Source organism: Poecilia reticulata, linkage group LG12 (genome assembly GCF_000633615.1).
Source record: "Poecilia reticulata strain Guanapo linkage group LG12, Guppy_female_1.0+MT, whole genome shotgun sequence".
In the NCBI taxonomy this organism is placed as follows: Eukaryota; Metazoa; Chordata; class Actinopteri; order Cyprinodontiformes; family Poeciliidae; genus Poecilia; species Poecilia reticulata.
Window position 1 is genome coordinate 20,675,803 of NC_024342.1, and position 18,630 is coordinate 20,694,432.

At 39.5% G+C, this 18,630-nt stretch overlaps 1 protein-coding gene across 5 annotated transcripts in view; it reads left to right on the plus strand.

The window, feature by feature from the left end:
• Positions 1-18,630, plus strand: part of ptpn13 (protein tyrosine phosphatase non-receptor type 13) — a 51,099-nt gene that overhangs the window by 28,000 nt on the left and 4,469 nt on the right. The window contains exons 8-38 of one of the 5 annotated variants that reach the window (XM_017307985.1): positions 107-199; positions 688-784; positions 2,291-2,495; positions 3,106-3,180; positions 3,258-3,435; positions 3,901-4,051; positions 4,183-4,321; positions 4,540-4,692; positions 5,089-5,271; positions 5,373-5,535; positions 6,442-6,871; positions 8,517-8,623; positions 9,168-9,221; positions 9,689-9,778; positions 10,098-10,205; positions 10,303-10,440; positions 10,537-11,018; positions 11,382-11,513; positions 13,708-13,801; positions 13,879-13,964; positions 14,055-14,223; positions 15,361-15,575; positions 15,708-15,806; positions 15,898-16,271; positions 16,651-16,810; positions 16,937-17,092; positions 17,292-17,463; positions 17,586-17,796; positions 17,925-18,007; positions 18,113-18,174; positions 18,458-18,613. In XM_017307985.1, the coding sequence (XP_017163474.1) occupies positions 107-199; positions 688-784; positions 2,291-2,495; positions 3,106-3,180; positions 3,258-3,435; positions 3,901-4,051; positions 4,183-4,321; positions 4,540-4,692; positions 5,089-5,271; positions 5,373-5,535; positions 6,442-6,871; positions 8,517-8,623; positions 9,168-9,221; positions 9,689-9,778; positions 10,098-10,205; positions 10,303-10,440; positions 10,537-11,018; positions 11,382-11,513; positions 13,708-13,801; positions 13,879-13,964; positions 14,055-14,223; positions 15,361-15,575; positions 15,708-15,806; positions 15,898-16,271; positions 16,651-16,810; positions 16,937-17,092; positions 17,292-17,463; positions 17,586-17,796; positions 17,925-18,007; positions 18,113-18,174; positions 18,458-18,613 (5,015 nt within the window). The remainder of the gene's footprint in view (positions 1-106; positions 200-687; positions 785-2,290; positions 2,496-3,105; positions 3,181-3,257; positions 3,436-3,900; positions 4,052-4,182; positions 4,322-4,539; positions 4,693-5,088; positions 5,272-5,372; positions 5,536-6,441; positions 6,872-8,516; positions 8,624-9,167; positions 9,222-9,688; positions 9,779-10,097; positions 10,206-10,302; positions 10,441-10,536; positions 11,019-11,381; positions 11,514-13,707; positions 13,802-13,878; positions 13,965-14,054; positions 14,224-15,360; positions 15,576-15,707; positions 15,807-15,897; positions 16,272-16,650; positions 16,811-16,936; positions 17,093-17,291; positions 17,464-17,585; positions 17,797-17,924; positions 18,008-18,112; positions 18,175-18,457; positions 18,614-18,630) is intronic. The other 4 variants (XM_017307986.1, XM_008424542.2, XM_017307987.1 and 1 more) reach the window with 4 other exon arrangements.

Below are 18,630 nucleotides of genomic sequence, written 5' to 3' on the forward strand. Positions count from 1 at the left end.
AATCATTATGTAGTGCTATATGCATGATGGTTGTGTTTTCCCCATGTTTGATGCATGATCATGATTGTTTTATTGTTTCTTACTGAGAAAAATGTTATTTTTTCAGACCCTGTTCACACCCACCAAAGGTACCACAGTGACTACAGCTCATCTAGTGAAAGCCCATCAGTGGCCTCTTCAGATCCAGACTACAGGCTAGGTAAACAATCCTTAAATCTTTCAATGTTTTTGCATCAAAAATACAAAGAGGCAAAAATGAATTTTATTTAGCTTTATATACTTACTTTAAACATATATCAAATTATTAAACTAACAAGTGAGAAGAGTTGAGAAGCAATTCCAAAACGAAACCCTGCTTTAAATTTATTCATTCCTTTTCTGTTGAAATATATTTAAAATCATGGCAACCGAGATACAGAAAAGCTTACAGGGTTTAATTTCTCTTAGTGTGCTGCTGTAACGTCATGTCACTTTACTCACACATATTCAGTGGATGTCAGCAGATTTTATTCATACTCCCGGCTTTGCCTGATTTAAGTGTTCTGAAACCACGATTCTGCTCAGACATGTTCATGCAAGTTTAATCGCATCACCTTGTGGGTGTCGTGAGAGGTGTGTTAGATTGATCAAACTAAACGTGCTGCTTTGTGCTTGCTTGTGCAGCTAATATTCCCACATCTCTTGCAGCTAAGAAACCCGGCGAGGTGACGAAGTACGGCTCCCAGCTGGTGCTCGCAGAACAAGACGCCCCGTCTCTGAGAAGCCACAACTCACAGAGACACAGGTAGTAAACACAGGCCCGGTGCAGCTGTGCATCAGAAGACGTATTGTCCGTCACAAATTGACACCCTGGAAGTTACTGCTGTTTTTTATATTCCTCCACTCAGGGTAACTCAATCTTAGCAGAAGTTGTTTCACGCTGATCCTTTTCAGCAAACCCCTATTTGCTCTCTAAAAGGTATATGTAGTTGTGTGAGAAACAGATTTCACTGTTTTGTTGAGATTTTCTCTGACAGGTGAACACAAAGTAAAACATAATTGTGAAGTGGAAGGAACATGATGCATGCATTGAAACCTGCTGTAAAACAGTTTTCTCCCAGGTTGCCATGTATTTTGCTCCATCCATCTTCCCATGAACTGTGACTAGCTTTCCAGTTCCTGCTGTACTAAAGCAATCCCCATTGCATGATGCTGCCACTACTATGTTTCCCCAGTTGAGATGATGTGCAAAGTTGACTTCCTGCTAAGCGCAACATTTTGTTAGATTTTAGTCTCACTTGATCAGAGCAGCAGCATTCCTTCATATTTTCCTGGTCTCCTGCATGGCTGAACAATCTTAATTTACACTTGTGGTTGTAATATTGCAACATGTGAAAAAGTTTAAAGGGTCTGAATTGTTTTGAGCTTATCTTTGTTTAAAACTATTTCTAACTGGGCATAAATCTTAAAGCCATATTAGGTTTCATTTTGTCTGGGCATTTGATTCATCCTGGTTATTCCATAACACCGAGATTCAAAGCCATGCACACTAATTTATAAGCCAGAATTGAGAGTAGCACACAACTTTGAACTTTGCAAGGAAGAAAATCAAATGCAAACACATCTTGAAGGAAATGCAAATTCCACACACACACCCAGAACCAATTTAGTATGAGCCACTCTGCTCCTGGATGTACTTGGCGTCATCTATTGTTTTTTCTTAATGAGTATTGGGAAGTCAGAATTTCTGAGTAAATGGTAATATTATTAATAGACTGCTTTTTGCATATGCAGGGTTAATTTATTGATTTTTGTGTGAACATTCCTGTCCTGAGAAAACATGATGCTTCTGAGTGAGCCTGTGTCGACTAATGAGTCTGTCTGTCGATGATGATGATGATGATGATCAACTGGTATCTGCCCTTCCTACCCTCCAGTCAGCAGTGCATCATCAGACAAAGCTGTCCCATTTTGGTCCTCTGTGCCACACACAGCTGGTGTGGCACAGCAGGATCGCCTCATGCCTCAACAGTGAGGTCATCTGATGTGACATTTACATTCAGTCCTCTTGATCTCTCTAATCCCTGGCATCACAGGCCTAAACAGCCTGCTGTTGCTATGCCTTCTCCCAAAGAGAAAATCATTTTGATCTGTCCCTCTGTTGCTCCCCCGTCCCTGTTGGGCTGGAAAAAAAAAAAAAAATCCTATATTTTGTGCAGCTTGTGTGCAGTTTGCCACAGACGCCTGCCTACAAGGCATCAATCACATAAGAAACTGCTGAGCTAACCAACTAATGTTTGGTTCCCGTAAGGCAAAATGAAGGGCCTGCTGATGAAAGTGCCGAGATGCTCCTCCAGAGGCAAGAGGAGGAGGTGCAGAGGCTGCAGACGCAACTGGCCAATAGGCTGTCCAGGGCCAACTTCTACTCTGCAGACGACCCCCTGCTCCAACCTCAGGCTTCAGCACTTGACCTTCAGGACCCTCTTTACGCTCCTCTATCGCTCCGCAAAACCAAGGTTTGTATACATTGTGAGTCAGTGCTTAAAGATGTGCACCTAAAGAGATAACTGCAATCCATCATAAAGACAGCTTTTAAGATACTAATCCAGAAAGCCCTAAAAGCCATCATTTATACACCTCCCTTTCAGCTTACCCTCGCCCCACATGCAAGCAGCTTGAAGTTTGTTTATAATGCAGTTTTTGATGATTCTTGTACAAATTTAAATTGCATAAGCTCACTTGCCACAAACTTGTTGACTCCGTGCTTATTTGATGTTTTGCAAAAGCTGCCGACTGCAGTGTTTAATTTATTTCGGCCTTTGTGGGGTTAATTGTAAATACATGTGGGAATTTAAGAGTTTGCTCAGATTTATTCCGTCTATTATTGCAAATTTAGTAAAAAATGTTTGTTGGTAAATGTAAAAACAAATTTGCTGATGTTGGGAACACATCCATGTGTGAGACATTCTTCCTCACATGTTTGTGGTGTGTTTAATTAATGTGATTTAGGATGTTGGGGTTACCAGTTGGAAACTTGAGTTTGTGCACAGCCACGAAAAGCTGCAAAATATAAACTGAGCGAATATGGCTTTCTGTGATTGCTTTTTCTCTGTGCATTACCAACAGAACTTTCATGGACCCGAGTTTGTGAAGATGGCCAGTGAGCCATCGGTAACCTTATCCGTGCCTTCGTCACTCATGGTGAGGTTTTAGCTCCGCTCTTTCTTCAAATATGAGTTTAACTATCCATTTTGTAACTATTGCCGTTTCATCCCTAGCAACCAAAACGAAGCAAGGTGGAAGAAGTGCAGAGGAAGGTGGGTGTTGTGCTCCTGACTGGGCAAAAACTGGAGCTGGGCTGTGACCTGAAGGCAGTTTGCAAAGACGTTTTTGATATGGTGGTGGCTCACATCGGCCTCGTGGAGCACCATCTCTTTGGCCTTGCATACCTCAAAGGTAATTTGGAGATTTTGGGATTTTGTAGTTGTATATCTCTTGTCATTTTAATCACCGTCACTGGTCTTGTGAGATCTGTTTTTTGTTTTTTTTTTATCTGTCTTGACACTAAATTCATCCTCTCTTTAATACAAATATATGGTGCTTTGGAGAAGTATTCACACCCCTTAAACATTTCCATATTTTGTTACATAAACTGAAAGATGAGTTTATTCTACTGGATTTTTAAGGGATCAACACAAACCAATCATCTGTCCACAAAGGAAATGAGATGATTGTCAGCATCTTTACTAATAAAAATCATAAAAATGTTATATTCCGCCTCCTTTTCTTTACCACCTAATCAGATTATTGACGGAGATCACAATCAGACACTACTTTGTCTTTTCAGTCTGATTTATTTTCCATTTTCAATCTGTCACCTACTTTAATCCATTTTGTCTTTGTAAAAAAATTCCCACACAGAAACTGAGTTTTTCTTCGTCGAACCCGATGCCAAGCTCACCAAAGTAGCTCCTGATGGATGGAAGGAGCATCCCAAGAAAAGAAGAACAGACGTGCCTTTTAACCTTTTCTTGCGGATCAAATTCTTCCACGATGATGTCAACCTCATACAGTAAGCGTATATTTTTACTCTGAGTGAGTAACTTTGCTGCCTGATATATGATTCCCTGGGACAGCACAATTAACATATACAATATCAAGATCTATTTGACTTTTTTTTTCTTAAATCTGTGTGAAAAACAGACATGCTATGACCAAACATCAGCACTACCTACAACTGAGGAAGGACATCTTGGAGGAAAGGATGCGCTGCAACACAGAAAATGCCTTGCTTCTGGCTTCCCTGGCATTGCAGGCTGAATTTGGTGACTACCAACCTGAGGTAACCAAGATCATCTTTCAGTGGTTGAAATGGAAATGGAAACTGAGTTGGAACTGAGTTTTACCCTCTTATCCCACCTCACAAATTCACATATCTTTACTGATATGCAGCTAGTAAGAACAAGTAAATGAGAACAAGTAAATGTATTTCAAGTAAATGTATTTCAAAAGGAGCCATTCACATGATATTATAACCAGGTGTTAATGTCTGTGCTGCAGCTTCATGGGAAGACGTATTTCAGGCTGGAGCACTACCTGCCAGTGTCCATCTTGGATAAGGTGGACCAGACAACTCTCCGGGAAGAACTGCCTAAACTTCACAGTAACTACTATGGCGCATCAGAATCAGAGGCAGAGTTTGAGTTTCTCAAGGTTAGGATTGTTTTATATGAATATATAAAGTGCTCTAATGCATTGAATTTGAAACTTACTGCTATTTGGTTTCCATAATGTATAATAAATAAATAAACACAATACTAAGTCAGATAATGATTGTATTTCTTAGTGAATATTTGATAATATTTCTTAGTAGCTCAGTAAATATTTAATGATATAAATATTTACTAAGAAATACTAAGTACATACATTATAAATGGAGTTTGGTTTATATAGAAAATCCAATTTGCTAATTCTTAATATTTGACCTTTTTGTGGATCTTTTATTTGTCTCAATTACTTACTGATTTGTTTATTTTATTTATTTTGTGTGTGTGTTTTAATTTTGGGGTATTTAACATTTAAGAACCCTCCGTGTTGTTTGCCTTAAAGGCGAGCCAGAAACTGGCCGAGTATGGAGTCCATTTCCATCGAGTCCTTCCAGAGAAGAGGTCTCAGTCAGGCGTCATGTTGGGGATCTACTCCAAAGGCGTGCTCATTTTTGAAGTCCTTAATGGAAATCGCACCCCAGCGCTGAGGTTCCCCTGGAGGGAGACCAAGAAGATTTCCTTTGCAGTGCGCACTTGTCTCTTATTTTGAATCTCTATAAATATCAGTTTTTTTCTGGAAAGATTAGATTAAATGTTTGTCTACTGTTTATTTCTTTCTTCCTTAAGAAAAGGAAAATTTGCCTTCAGAACACATCAGATGAGGTCAAACACCTTTTCCAGACTGACAGCAACAGGACGTGTCAGTATCTGCTGCAGCTGTGTTCGGATCAGCACAAGTTCCACCTGCAGTCGAAGGCGCGACAAAACAACCAGGAGCTGCAGGATCTCGGTATGTCTGAAGCATAGAGTCACAAACATCTAAACATCTACCTAGATGGAATTTGCAAATCAATGTGGCTAGCTTACAAACCTGTCGGCTTGTATTTGTGCAGCGGTAATACAGCTATTGTTTCAACACAACTTTAAAACTCTGTATTACTGCAGCTTCGGTGATCTGGGGAGAGAGGTCTCTGCTGAAAGCAATGAGACCATTATTTAAAAAGCAGTGAAATCACCTCTTAGTTAGCATCAATCTCAGATGTTGCATATTGAAATTAGTTTTGAACATTAATCAATCTTTGTGTGTACCATATTGAATAAAACAGGTTGAGAAATATAAAAAATAAAATGTAGCAATTTTTAGTAATGACTATCAAAAATATGAGCAACAATTGTACTACAACAGCTGTGCCTTATACCACACCAACTCCATGGAAACATTCGCAGAATAAAGGCTGCAAGAGCTGTCATAAAGGATCAGTTATAGAATAAAACATGTCCAGTAACATTGCCAGTCTAAATTTCTAGAAAGTGGCTTAATCTTTTACTCTCCTCTCTCCAAACTTGAATTCAGACAACCATGCGTCATTTACCATCCATTGATATTCATCATCTTTTACTGGGTTTAAATGTTACATTTGCAAACAAAAACACCATTTAATCCTGCCATATATTTAAAGGTTGTCAGGACATATAATCTGCAGAGGCGATTTAATTTAGAAGTAACTGGAATAAAAGGCTGGGAATATTCAACCGGGTAAAAACCTCCTATAAAGCTTAACCTCAAAGGCTCGGATACTTTCAAAAGTACAAACCTCCAACGAGCAAATTTCTACCCAAGTAATCCAATTTGGTTCTGAATCCTCCACTGGAAATGAGTAGAAAATATTTTGCATTTCATCTTCTCGTTCATCAGAGAACTGCCCCTTGAGCAGCACGCAGTACTCCGTAGACTCTCAGGGTGGAGACGCATCAGCCCGGATAGCACGGCCCGTCAGCCTGGCCCAGAGCTTATCCACGCGCTCCAACCCGGACCACCTGAAGAGGATCTCCTACTCGGAGGTGGCTCTCAACAAGACGCCGGCCGGCTCTGTATTAATCCACGATGAGCTCCACCTTCCAGGTTACAACCCGCTAGCCTCCACTGCCTTTACCAATCCACGGTTGATGAGTCGGTCCCACCACAACCTGGCGCAGATGTCGGAGCTGGAGCAGAACCCGGTGTTGGATTTGCTCCGTTCGTCAAATGCCAGATTGACCCAGCCCCAGTTAAACCAGGCAACTTCCAACTTCCAGCGTCAGCGGGCAAATTCAGACACTGACTCAATTTCTCATCTTCAGGACAAGTAAGTAAATAAAATGCAAATGTTAAGAGGTAAATGCTTTTTTTGAACACACAAAAGTGCATATGCTGAGGAGAACCAATCAGATATTGAATTTTTACAGCTTTATTTTATGAATCATTTTTCCAAGTTACTTATTTAGATGGGTCCCGAGTAGGGCTGGGCAATTAATCAAATTTTCTGTTTATGACACTTTATTTTTTGGAAAATCAAGTTTTTATTTTTTAATTTGTTTTTGTTTTTTATACCAATGCACTCTGAGTTTTTGTAGTTCATAGTGATATCAACCTGCCCTATCATCTTGTTTCACAAGCATATTTTGTAGTTTGCATTTACTTCAACTTTAAATTCAAGTCAACTTCCACAAGAAATAATTGAAAAAAAAAATTAAGTTTCTGTCATTTGTCATTTATTTTTAAGAAACAAAGTGAGGGGGGAAAATTATTAGTCAGATTTGTTGTGAAAAAATCCATTCCTCCCAGGTCTAGTCCAGTGTGTGTGTTTGTGGGTTGTTCCTTTAAACCCCTTTGTGCTGACCTTAGCACACAGTAAGATTATTAAGTGAGGATTTGTTTCAGGAACCTAACCTATGCTTTGACTGTAGAGACACAACAGACGAATCTCTACCTCTGCCTAATTGACTCTCTGGGGGGAATCTCTGTGTGTGGGGGTACATAATCCCCTGTGTCTGTGGGAGACTGTACCTGGCTCTGCGTTTGCTGGTTTATTTAGGGCTTGTCAATTTCACGTTGCCAGGAACTTCTAATGCATTCATTTGCTTCAAACATTTTAAATAAACAGCTGGATTCTGAGAAACAGTTGTGTAAAGCACATCGCTTTATATTGCATTTGGTTTCAGTTGTTTAGTTTTGCCTCCCTTGTTCAGTACTCAGCACAATCAAAGATGATTAACACTGGAAGGTGGAACAACATTCCCTCCCACCACATTTTGTTCCCTCTGGCTTCAAACGGATCTCTGAAGTTGTGAAACCTTCATAGAAACATTTAGCGGAGTTTTATCTCTTTGAATAGAGATTAATATTATTATATCTGGAGAACGTTATTCATCCCTCTATTACTTCATGCCTGAACTATTTCATTTCCCCACATGCTGGTCTGTACCAGTCTTCCCTCCACCAATTACAAACTTTCCAGAATGCAGCACTCTCATCTTCTGAAGGCAACATTACATCCAGTGCCTCCCAGTCCATTTTAGAATCAATTATAAACTTTTATTGTTGGTTTATAAAGTTTAAAATGGTCTTGTCCCACCATATTTATGTGGCCTTTTAAGCATTTACACTGCAGTCAAACAACCAGTTCCTTTTTAAATGCTTCAAGGTCTTTTTAAAAGCACAAGCTTCTGTGGAGGCTCAAACAAAACTGTTGAACGGAGTCTGGGACCTTGTTAGAGCAGATGATTTTCCTTCAAATTTTTTTTGTTCAAATAATTTGTAAAGCATTTTGGTTATCTTTTGTTAATGTGCTGTATAGATAAACTGGCATCCTTTTTATATTTTTTATTTATTTATTTATTTTACTTATTTTTTTATTGGTAACTTGATCTGTGTGTATGTGTATGCTGCAACTGCACAGTAATTTCCTGTCTGGAATGAATAAAGTATTTCTATTCTATTCTATTCCTCAGGTCTTTGGGTTCAGTTCTCCAGAACAGCCCATCATGGCACCTCAGTCAGTCCAAAAAGGAGTCAGACTCATCTTCCATTGAAGACAATGGCCAAGCATATGTAGTTGGTAAGAATCATTTTTAGATTATTGCAAAGAAAAATGGAAAATATATGAAGAGGTTTTCAGCTAAACAAATTCTTGCTCAAACTGTAGACTGGATCTTTGTCTTACTCCAGCATTTACATGGCTGAAGTAATTTTTTTCCACATTATACTGAGGTAAAACCTACTTAACAATTGTTTCTTCAGGATCAGAAGAAACTATTCAATTAAGTTTTTTCCTTTTTGAGTATTCAATAAGAAGAGTGAGCAAAGCTACTTAAAAATAATTTATTCCAGCTCTTACGGAGTCCCTCAATTCAATAACAAACTTAATTTACTTAAATTAACTAAAAATAACCAAAAAAATAATACATATTAAATATTTCCTGAATACAAATGTGTTTTTATATACATTTTATTTAGAAAAAGCAAGAAAAGTATTGAAATATTTTCCTAGTGCACTGCAGGACTATTTTAAAAGCAAGCATAGCCTGATCATCAACAGTAAAATATATTTCCTGTACAATAAATAAAGAGCGAATCGCTAATGGCTGATCTCTTGTTCACAGGTGTCAGTATGCACAGTTCCTCTGGAGCTCCTTCAACTCCAGCTTCTGCTAATGGTATGCATGATGTATAAAAAAGGATTTGGGAGCCTGCACTAAAACATGACTATTTTCTTCTGTCAGTTGACCGCGCATGACAGTACAATCTGGATACAAACCAAAAATAGACGTCTGTAAATCTGACTTATATAATCTAGAATTGAGCCTTTGTTCTGATTCTGCTGCTGGCCTGTGGATCTGAACTTTGGCTGCAGTCCCACTATTTAATAGCTTCATGCACGTCTCTCATTTCTTCTTTATTCTTGCTGTTGTGCTGAAGTCGGAGTCCTTCAACACCACTCTGTTTTCATCTGGATTAATGGTTACTGGGTTTTTTTTTTTTTTTGTTTTTTTTATACAGTCAGGGTAGCCTCCAGTTGATCCAGCTAATATTAAGAAATACCTAATTCAGAGAAGGGGAAGCATCTCCTGACAATGATATATTTAACTAAAAATGCTACTTTTTATTTTATTTTATTGAACAGATTCTTTGAAGAAAAAGCTGAACGAGCTGCCATCTCTAAAGAGAGAGATTACAACTGTAAACTTAAAGAAAGATGCGAAATATGGGTTGGGTAAGAATCAATATTAATTTGTGATGTTTACTTCACCAAAGAGAGTTTCTCAACATTCAAATGAGCTGCACTTTTATCACAAACATAGACTTTCACTAATGAGCTGAAATAGTTTAAACTCAGTTGGATTGAATGGACTCTGGAAGGGAACATACATTTTTTTAAGCATTGTTACGAATGCTTAGGTCTGGACTTTGCTCATTCTTTTACCTGTGTTAGAACATGGCTTGTGGTAAACTTTGTTTAAATGTGTGTAATGTGGAAAAAAAATAGGGAATATTATTACTTCTGTGAGTCTATTTGTGCTTGTGTGTTGAAGGATTTCAGGTTGTTGGAGGGGAGAACTCTGGCCGTACAAACCTCGGTACTATCATTAGCTCCATCACTCCTGGAGGTCCTGCTGATCTGAACGGACTTCTGAAACCTGGTAGGCGACTCGTTCATAGAGACTTTATTTTTATACCCTGCTGTAAATTACTCCTTTGCTGTATTACTTTGCTGTTAACACTGACTAATTGTTTCAGGTGACAGGCTGATATCTGTGAATGATATAAACCCGGATGGATATCCTCACGATGAAACGGTTAACATCCTTCAGAGCGCTCCTGATGATGTCACTCTGGTGGTGTCACAACCAAAAGAGAGGCTCTATCAGGATAAACGTAGGGACATAAATCTGTTTAAGTTGCAAGTAAAATGTCGGATTATTTACGTTCCTCTCAGGCTTACATCACTGCCCTTTTCCCTTCTTTTGTCAGATTCTTCTCCGTTTCTTCCCCAACCACCCAAATCATATTTTAATTCACCTAAACCTGCTCAGAGACCAGAGCGAGAGGCTGACCCGTCATCAGAGGAACATCATGACATGGTCAGTCCCGGTCTTCCTCTCCACGGCGCCGGCACTCCCACGTCTGCCTCCTCCCCGGCACGTCAGCGCAGCAGCCTCGGCTCTCAAGATTCCAGGATGAGCAGCTCTGCTAAAATCAACCAGCCACCTCGCGATAGAGTTCAGCAGGCCTTGGAAAGAGTGAAAACTGCCGCCTCCTCTGAAACCGCTACCGAATCTCGAGGACTGAAGCCACAGGCTGAACTGAATCAGTCGCCTCCGGCTCTGCCTCCGAAAACTAGAAGAGTCAAACTTTCAGTAGTTCCTCCGGTTTCTGAGCAGTCCGACAGGGGGGATACGGACATGGATGAAGAGACTTATTCCAGTAGTCAAGAGAAAGTGAAGGCCAAAAAGGTGCGGTCCTTGTTATGAATTTAGTGCTTTTAATAATGTTTGCCCGCCATTTCTCAACATAATAGTCGTCTGTTTTGAGAGAACCATAAATCATCTTTTAGTTTTGTTGGAACAAATCCTTCACCCATGAACACAAGCATCACAGATTAGCTGCCTGATGCTTGACACCACTAACTGCCTGTGGTTAACCTTTGACCTGCTGTTATGGGTGTTAGTGGAAAGCACCTTTTTTTTTTTTTTAATCTGTATACTGCATGATATGCATCTGACTCCAATAACAAATTTATCTTCTTCACTTGGCCTTGATCACCCTTTCCTCACTGCATGTTCAATTCAACTTGATGCCATGTTCTCTGTTTGCAGGAAAACATCACGGAAAATTTAAATGGTAATGCCCCAGGGGTCAATAGTCTCCGTCCAGGAGATCTATTTGACGTTGAGCTGTCCAAAATAGACAGCAGCCTGGGCATAAATGTCACGGTACTGTTCGACAAGGTTTTCACCCTCTTTGTTTTGGCTCCTTTCTGGCTCGTCCTCCTCACTGTCGCTCTTCTGTGTTTGGTTTGTTTTTGGTTGGTTCTCTTAATGCTTTCTTTTGAAGTAGCTTCTGGTAATATGACTAATTTTGCATGTGTTTTTTTATCTTTTCATTAAAAAAAATGCTAATAAAGTCCCGGTATCTTTTGCACTTTGGCAATAATGACCAACAACTGCATACAAAGAGCTGCTTTATGAGATTTCTTTGGCTGACTTCAGTTTATGACTGATTTTTTTCTGGAGCTCCATTAATCAAACTTTTCTCTCATGGAATTCAGAAATTGATTTGCTGGGATTTCTACTTAGAGACAGCAACATTCAATTTACCCGTTAATAGATTATGTATATCCTCATAAGCTATGCATAATGGTTAGTGATCATTTATTGTCTTAACCTTTCTAACATGTATAGTATTTATTTAGGATCTGATTATGCACATCTTGAGCTCATACTATATTCATCGAAAGGACAAATTGTTACCTGAGTGTTGTTGATCATTTGTGCTTTACATCTCTAATGTATATTTGTCAATAACATCACGTTGAAGAATGTGGTATCATTTTCAGATAAATTTTTGCTGAACAATAAATGCTTCAACTGTTATCTTAGAAAATCAAGACTTATTACTCAGTACCCCAGTAGTTAGTACCGCCCTGCTAAAGCCCTAAAACAATTTTAGACCCTTTTATTGCAGTGCTCCGCAACTTTCTAGCTTTGGAGATTTCTTATACAAAGTTGTAAGTCTGGCTTTCAGATTTATTCTGTTTTTGCTTTAGATTCTCAAATTAATTCAAATGTTAGACGGAGATAATCTGAGTAAATTAACAATGCAGTTGTTAAACTATAGTTTAATTTATTAAAGGTGGATAATCGTTCTGACTGTATGTGAAATGTTATTGTCTCCCAAACCTAAAAACTGGCAGTGCCCCACTGGCAGCAACAAATTACAATTTTCAGTCCAAACTTTGACTAGGCCCCTCCAGAACCTTTTATTTTTTTCAGCCCTGGGAAGTTGAAAAGTAGTTTCAACTTCCCAGACTATCACACTACAACCATGTTTGACAATCGGTGTAATGTCATTTCTCCAAAATGTTGTTCGTTTGATGCCAGATGTTACAGGACGCACACCTTCCAAAAGTCCCTGTTTTGTTTTGTTTTGTTACTGCAAAGATTATTTTACTTAGAGCTTTACAGATTATGTTTTTCTGCAAATATAACAAATATATAGATGGGCCTTTTGTTGTTGTTGCTCAACGGTGGTTTTAGACTTTAATTTCTCTATTGGGTGTCTTTTTTTATTATTATTGTGAACTATGGACAGGAATGCTAACTGAGCAAAGTGAGGCCTACAGTGTTTTAGATATTGATCTGGCTTCTTTTGTGGCCTCCTGGATGAGTTGTTGTGAGAGGTCATGCACTCCTAGGATCAATCACAAGTCTGTTTCTTCCATGTCTAAATAATGACTCGTATTGGAGTTCATCATAGTTGTAAAATCTAAGCAATTACTTTTTAACCCAGACTTGCACATGACACTGGGTTTATGCATGATGATTTGTTGTTACTTCAGTTTTCTTAGCTCACGTCAGATGGGTTATAGCTAAGTGATTCGTTTTTTTATTCAACCAGTTTGGCCGCCAAAGCTGGGTGTTGATTCATAGTTTAGTAACTTATTCACAATGGCTTGTTTTGGGGGGGGTTTTGGACAGCTGTTCAGATTCAAAAACTGTATTTTGTATTTACTCACATTATCTTTGTCTGACATAAAAATCTGCCTGCCTTTAATGTGGCAGGAAAAACATAAAAAGCATCTTTCACTGTTGAGTCGAGGACTTGTTTAGTTTGCATTTAATGATATTATCTTGTTCTAATACTAAAACAAAGCAACAGCAGAAGAAATTTTGAAGGGGACAATTTAAGCAATTTTGACATCTTTACCAGAGGTGTTAATAGTTGCAGAGAGCACTGCAAGACTTGTTTAAAATAATTACAAACCCAACGTGTAGACATTTTATTTGACGGAGCAATTTTCAGTTTGAATTTTAAGGTAGAGTAGAAAAAAAAACTTAACATCAACCATTAACCCAAATAGAAAAATCATAAAAGTATCAACTTCCTTTGGCTGAAGAGCTTTTTTTTTTTTTCTTTTCTTAGGGTGGAACTAACACAACAGTCCGACATGGAGGCATCTATGTCAAAGCCCTTATACCTAAAGGAGCTGCAGACCTCGATGGGAGGATACAGAAAGGTGAGCAGCTATAAACCGATGCTACATACATTACAGTGGAGATGAATTAACTAATTACGGGTGTGTCATTGGCACAGGTGATCGAGTATTAGCTGTCAATGGAAAGAGTCTAGAGGGAGCCACTCATCACCAGGCTGTTGATGTCCTCAGAGACACAGGCCAGGTGAGGGCTGGTGCTTACATGGATAACAAGCTGCTCAGCAGTCGCCCAGATGGCTTTGGGCGATATGTAAATCACGTTTTGTGTGTGCAGACGGTTCACTTGCGCCTGGAGAAAGGTCTTTCACCTGAGAACAGCAATCAAGCTCCCCTCACCCCTCAACCCACCACCCGCATTTCTGCCAGTAACCACTCTCAAACCAAGAATAAGGAGCAGCCACTAGAGGCCAAAGAGAAACCCGAGTACAGCTTTGTCACGCAAGGTAAGACTTAATGAGGAGGGTTCTTAGCTGGTTTGTAGCTTCACAAGATTTTCCTTGAAAAGCTCATTAGTTTCCACAGACTGAGGTTGTCTTATCTTGAATACCGCTGATTATTTGAGCCAGCAATTTTTCAGAAATATTCACAATTCAACCCTTTGTTCTCACTCCCGGTAACTTGCCATAGATAATGTGATTTGAAAGGAAATGAGCATGTCTGAACAAGCCATTAGCATTAGCTGTGCCTGGGTGCCTATTCAGGGCTGAGCGGGCGGTCGGAACAAGCCGAACTTCCTAGAACCGACCGGAGAAGAAGCCAAACACATTTATTCCTGGAATGACTTTGATTAAACATTAAAAAAAATTACACGTTTGTTTTTATGTTTACCTCGTTTTTAAGTAAATGTACTGGAAATATATGTTTTTAATTAAACACAAAACACCACAAATAGTTGCATCAGGAGTTGTGACTATGCCTCCAGTTGTTTCTTAATAGGTTTTACTGTATGCTTCCCATTGTTATATTGCATGTCATTGGTTTACGTTAAATTACATAATGTAAGACATCTATAGTATCCTAAAATTTCACCATCTCTGCCATCTCTTTTTGTTTTGCAAAGAATCATCAGAAATCTCAGGCCGTAAATATGGAAAGCTTGTAGATGTTCCCCAAATGGACTTGCAGCTGCAATTGCACTGAAATGTGTTTTTCATAAAGTACACTGAGGAGGGATTGAATACGAATGCACACTACATTTTTCAGATTCTTCTATGTAAAAAAGGGGAAAAACTTCTAAGGGTGTAAAAATGAAGGATTCAAATCTTTCACCTGTAAGAGTCGGTTTTAGATGTAAACATGCAGCCTTGAGGCAGGAATTTAAGAGCATAATTGTGATTAATCAGGCAAACATTATCTAGTCATACTTTAACCAGAGAACTGAAATGGCTGAGTAGCTTCTGATTTACTTGATAATCAGATCTGTTTCTCTGAGAAGGTTGTGCAGCCAAATGGAAATTTCATGTAATATCACAAAGAAAGAAGAAAATCTGATAACAAGTAACTTTCTTTCTTTATTAACTGAGCCTTAATCCGACGCTCGACGTGGTTCTTACTGCAGATTAACATCTTCGTTCCGACAGATAACACGTTTGACGTCCGTCTGCTGAAGAACACTTCGGGACTTGGCTTCAGCTTCAGCCGAGAAGAGCACGCCCCCGATGAGCCCAACGGCCCCAGCCTGGTGAGAGTGAAGAAGCTTTTCCCGGGCCAGCCGGCCGCAGAGAGTGGCCGCATCAACGTGGGTGACGTCATCTTGCGAGTCAATCAAACCTCGCTGAAAGGACTCTCACAACATGTTTGTACTGCTTTTTTTTTTTCTTCTTCTTCTTTTGTGTGTACTTGGAATTCAAATTTCTCACCAGCGTTATTTTGGTCATTATGTTTTTTTTAATCACATATATTTTTGGGGGCATTTGTTTGCACCTAGGAGGTGATATCAGCCTTACGAGGAACTGGACAGGAAGTGACGCTGCTGCTCTGTAGGCCTGAAAAAGGTGTTCTTCGAGACATGGACACCTCAGCTTCGGTGAGCTGCTTTAAAAAACAAATCTAAACGGTTTTATAGCTACAGTTTGTTAAATAATTAGAAATAAAAAAAAAAACATATTCCTTCTTAGACACCCAAGCCATCACCCAGGAAGGTGCCCGTAACCATTACAGAACCCAGTCAGAGCTTGAGCAGGACGACGACTCCTCCTGGGACGACTCCGAAAACCCCTGTGGAAGAGGCACTGGCTAGGCTGAACTTCAGGAGCCCCGGCCGACACAACAGCTACAGCGACAGCACCGATGGTGATGAGGAAGTGGAGAAAGCGTTCACCTCCAGCGCCTTTGAACACAGCTTGCAAAGCTGGGACAGGAGTGCCTATCAAACGCCCAGTGGCAACGCAGAACTGGGACGCTTTGACAGCTCTGGTCAGCTGGACGGCACCTTCCACTCAGCTTTTTATTCTCCGAACCTCTCAAAGACAAGATTGGACCTCAGCAACAGGTACCTGATCTGTTATGCACTCCCTTGCAATTGCAGACAGTTTTCTACATGACCCTCAACATATCCAAAAATGGCATATTTCGTCACAGATGATGAATAAAACTTTTCAGTACCTTTCTGTTATCAGCTGAAAGTCTTGCTTCCTCTCACTCTTAACATTCTGTAGCTTCCTTCGTCTCTGTGCTTCCTTTGACTTTATTTTAGACAACTCACTGACTTATAATTTCTAACTTAATTTTATTTGACTGACGTGCTGTACATTCTCTGAGCAGGAAGTTATTTAAGACCCGATTTCAGTCACTAGCCAGCTTCTCAATGCATCTTTTTTTCTTCTTTTTTAAAAAAATATTTCCTTAAATCTTTGCAAATGTTTTGAAAGGAGTTCTTTGTCACCTGTGGAAGTTGATATGGAGTCATCTCCTCTGCCTGTGATATCTTCCGCCTCTGCCCCCAGTCCTGATCCCCTGCCCCCTCCAATGTCGCTGCCCTTAAAATTCAAAGTCCCCAGCAATGGACACGATGTAGAAGAAGTGATCCCGGTAAGGACTTGAGAAAAGAGGAACGGTGTAATTTAAGACAGCTGCGCTAAAATACGGATCTGGGTCTGTCCATACATGGTCATTCCTATAACAGAGTTTGGTTTTTTTTGTTATTTTTGTTATTAGGAAGCAGAGCTGATGATTTCTTTGTTGAAGTCAGAAAAAGGCAGCCTTGGTTTCACCCTCACCAAAGGCAACGATCAAGGTTGTTACATCCATGACATTGTCCAGGATCCGGCCAAAGCAGATGGACGGCTCAGGCCTGGCGACCGAATGATCAAAGTATGAATTCACAGCAATGTCTTATTTTGTTTTTGTCCATTAGAATAAAAAATACTTTAAATTTAATTTCTAATTAGTTCAGATCCAGAGTCGCATCTTTTTTTTTTTTTTTTTGAGCATTGCTGTATCAGTTTTGGATAGGTGTTTTAATTTATTTTCAACTGCTCCTTTTTGTGGATGCTCTCTTTTTGTCCAACAGGTTAACAACACAGATGTGAGTTCAATGAACCACACTGAGGTGGTGAGTCTAGTCCGTGCTGCCCCTCCTCTGGTTGATTTGGTGGTGGGAAGGATTCTGGAAGCTCCCAAATTCCCAGTGGAAGCCCACCTGCTCCCTGATATTTGCTTCAGGAGCAGCCAAGAGCCACTGGGTAAGAAACGTCCCTCTTTTAGACGTTAAAATATGTTCAATTTGTTGTCAGACTCTTAAATTTTGTATTCCGAATTACTTCCTGTGTCTAAATTAACTTTTATCTCTTTTTTTGTTTCTTAGGATTGGTCCTAGATGGGGGAAGGGACAGCATTTATGAGGTCTTATTTGTAAAAGATGTCATACCAGGTTCAACAGCCTCAAAAGAGGGAAGCTTGAAACCACTTGACCTTATCCACTACATTAATGGGGCTCCAACCCAGGACCTAACTCTGAGTGAGAGTACCAGACTCCTGGAGCTCTCCCTGAACGACCTTTGTCTGAAGGCCACAAGGTATTACGCACTCAACGTTTAATCTATCCAATGTCTAGCTTGTTCTGTTTTATCTTGGCAACTTGTGATGTCTACAAAATAAATTCAGAAACTACAATTTTTTACTTGTTCTGTTCTTTGTCCCTCAGAGATGGAATCCCTGTATCTCCTGAACATAAACATGTCACTTTTCTGGACAACAACCTGTCCAAGCTGTCATCCGGCATGAATGGTTTGTATTGCATGTTGAAGACTTTTTTTATTATTACTTGGGGCTTCATTTCATCTTGCTTTTTTTATTTAAAGTAACAATAGCAATTTTTTTTGTTGTTTTAAGGGTTTCTTAAAAGGAACGGTTCCAGAGACACCGAGGATCTCGCCGAACTTTGTCCTGCAGAGGTGAGTTAGGAAATTCATTTTAAGTTTTAAGTAGTAAAACTTTAACTTTTGTTATTTATTTGTAAGTAAGCCCACACAATGTCCTTCAAAGGTTTTCAGGCTCCTTGAACGTTAACTTCTTTATCCTGGTGTATTTAAATAAAACCCAATGAAATATATTACAGTTTAATGTTTTAATCTGGCAAAATATGAAAAAGCTCCAAGGAGTAGAAGTATTTCTGACAAATAGTCACAGTGAGTTTCTGTTAAAGGGAACTCAATATTTTTCTTATTGTGAGTATAGGAGGAGATTATAACTTTGGATCTGGAGAAGCCACCGTCTGGAGGTCTCGGTTTCTCTCTAATTGGAGGGGAGAGGGGAATCTTTGTGAAGTCCATCACTCCAGGTAGCGTCGCAGAGTCCTCAGGACAGCTGCAGGTTGGAGACAGGCTGCTCAAAGTGAGTACTGTTACACT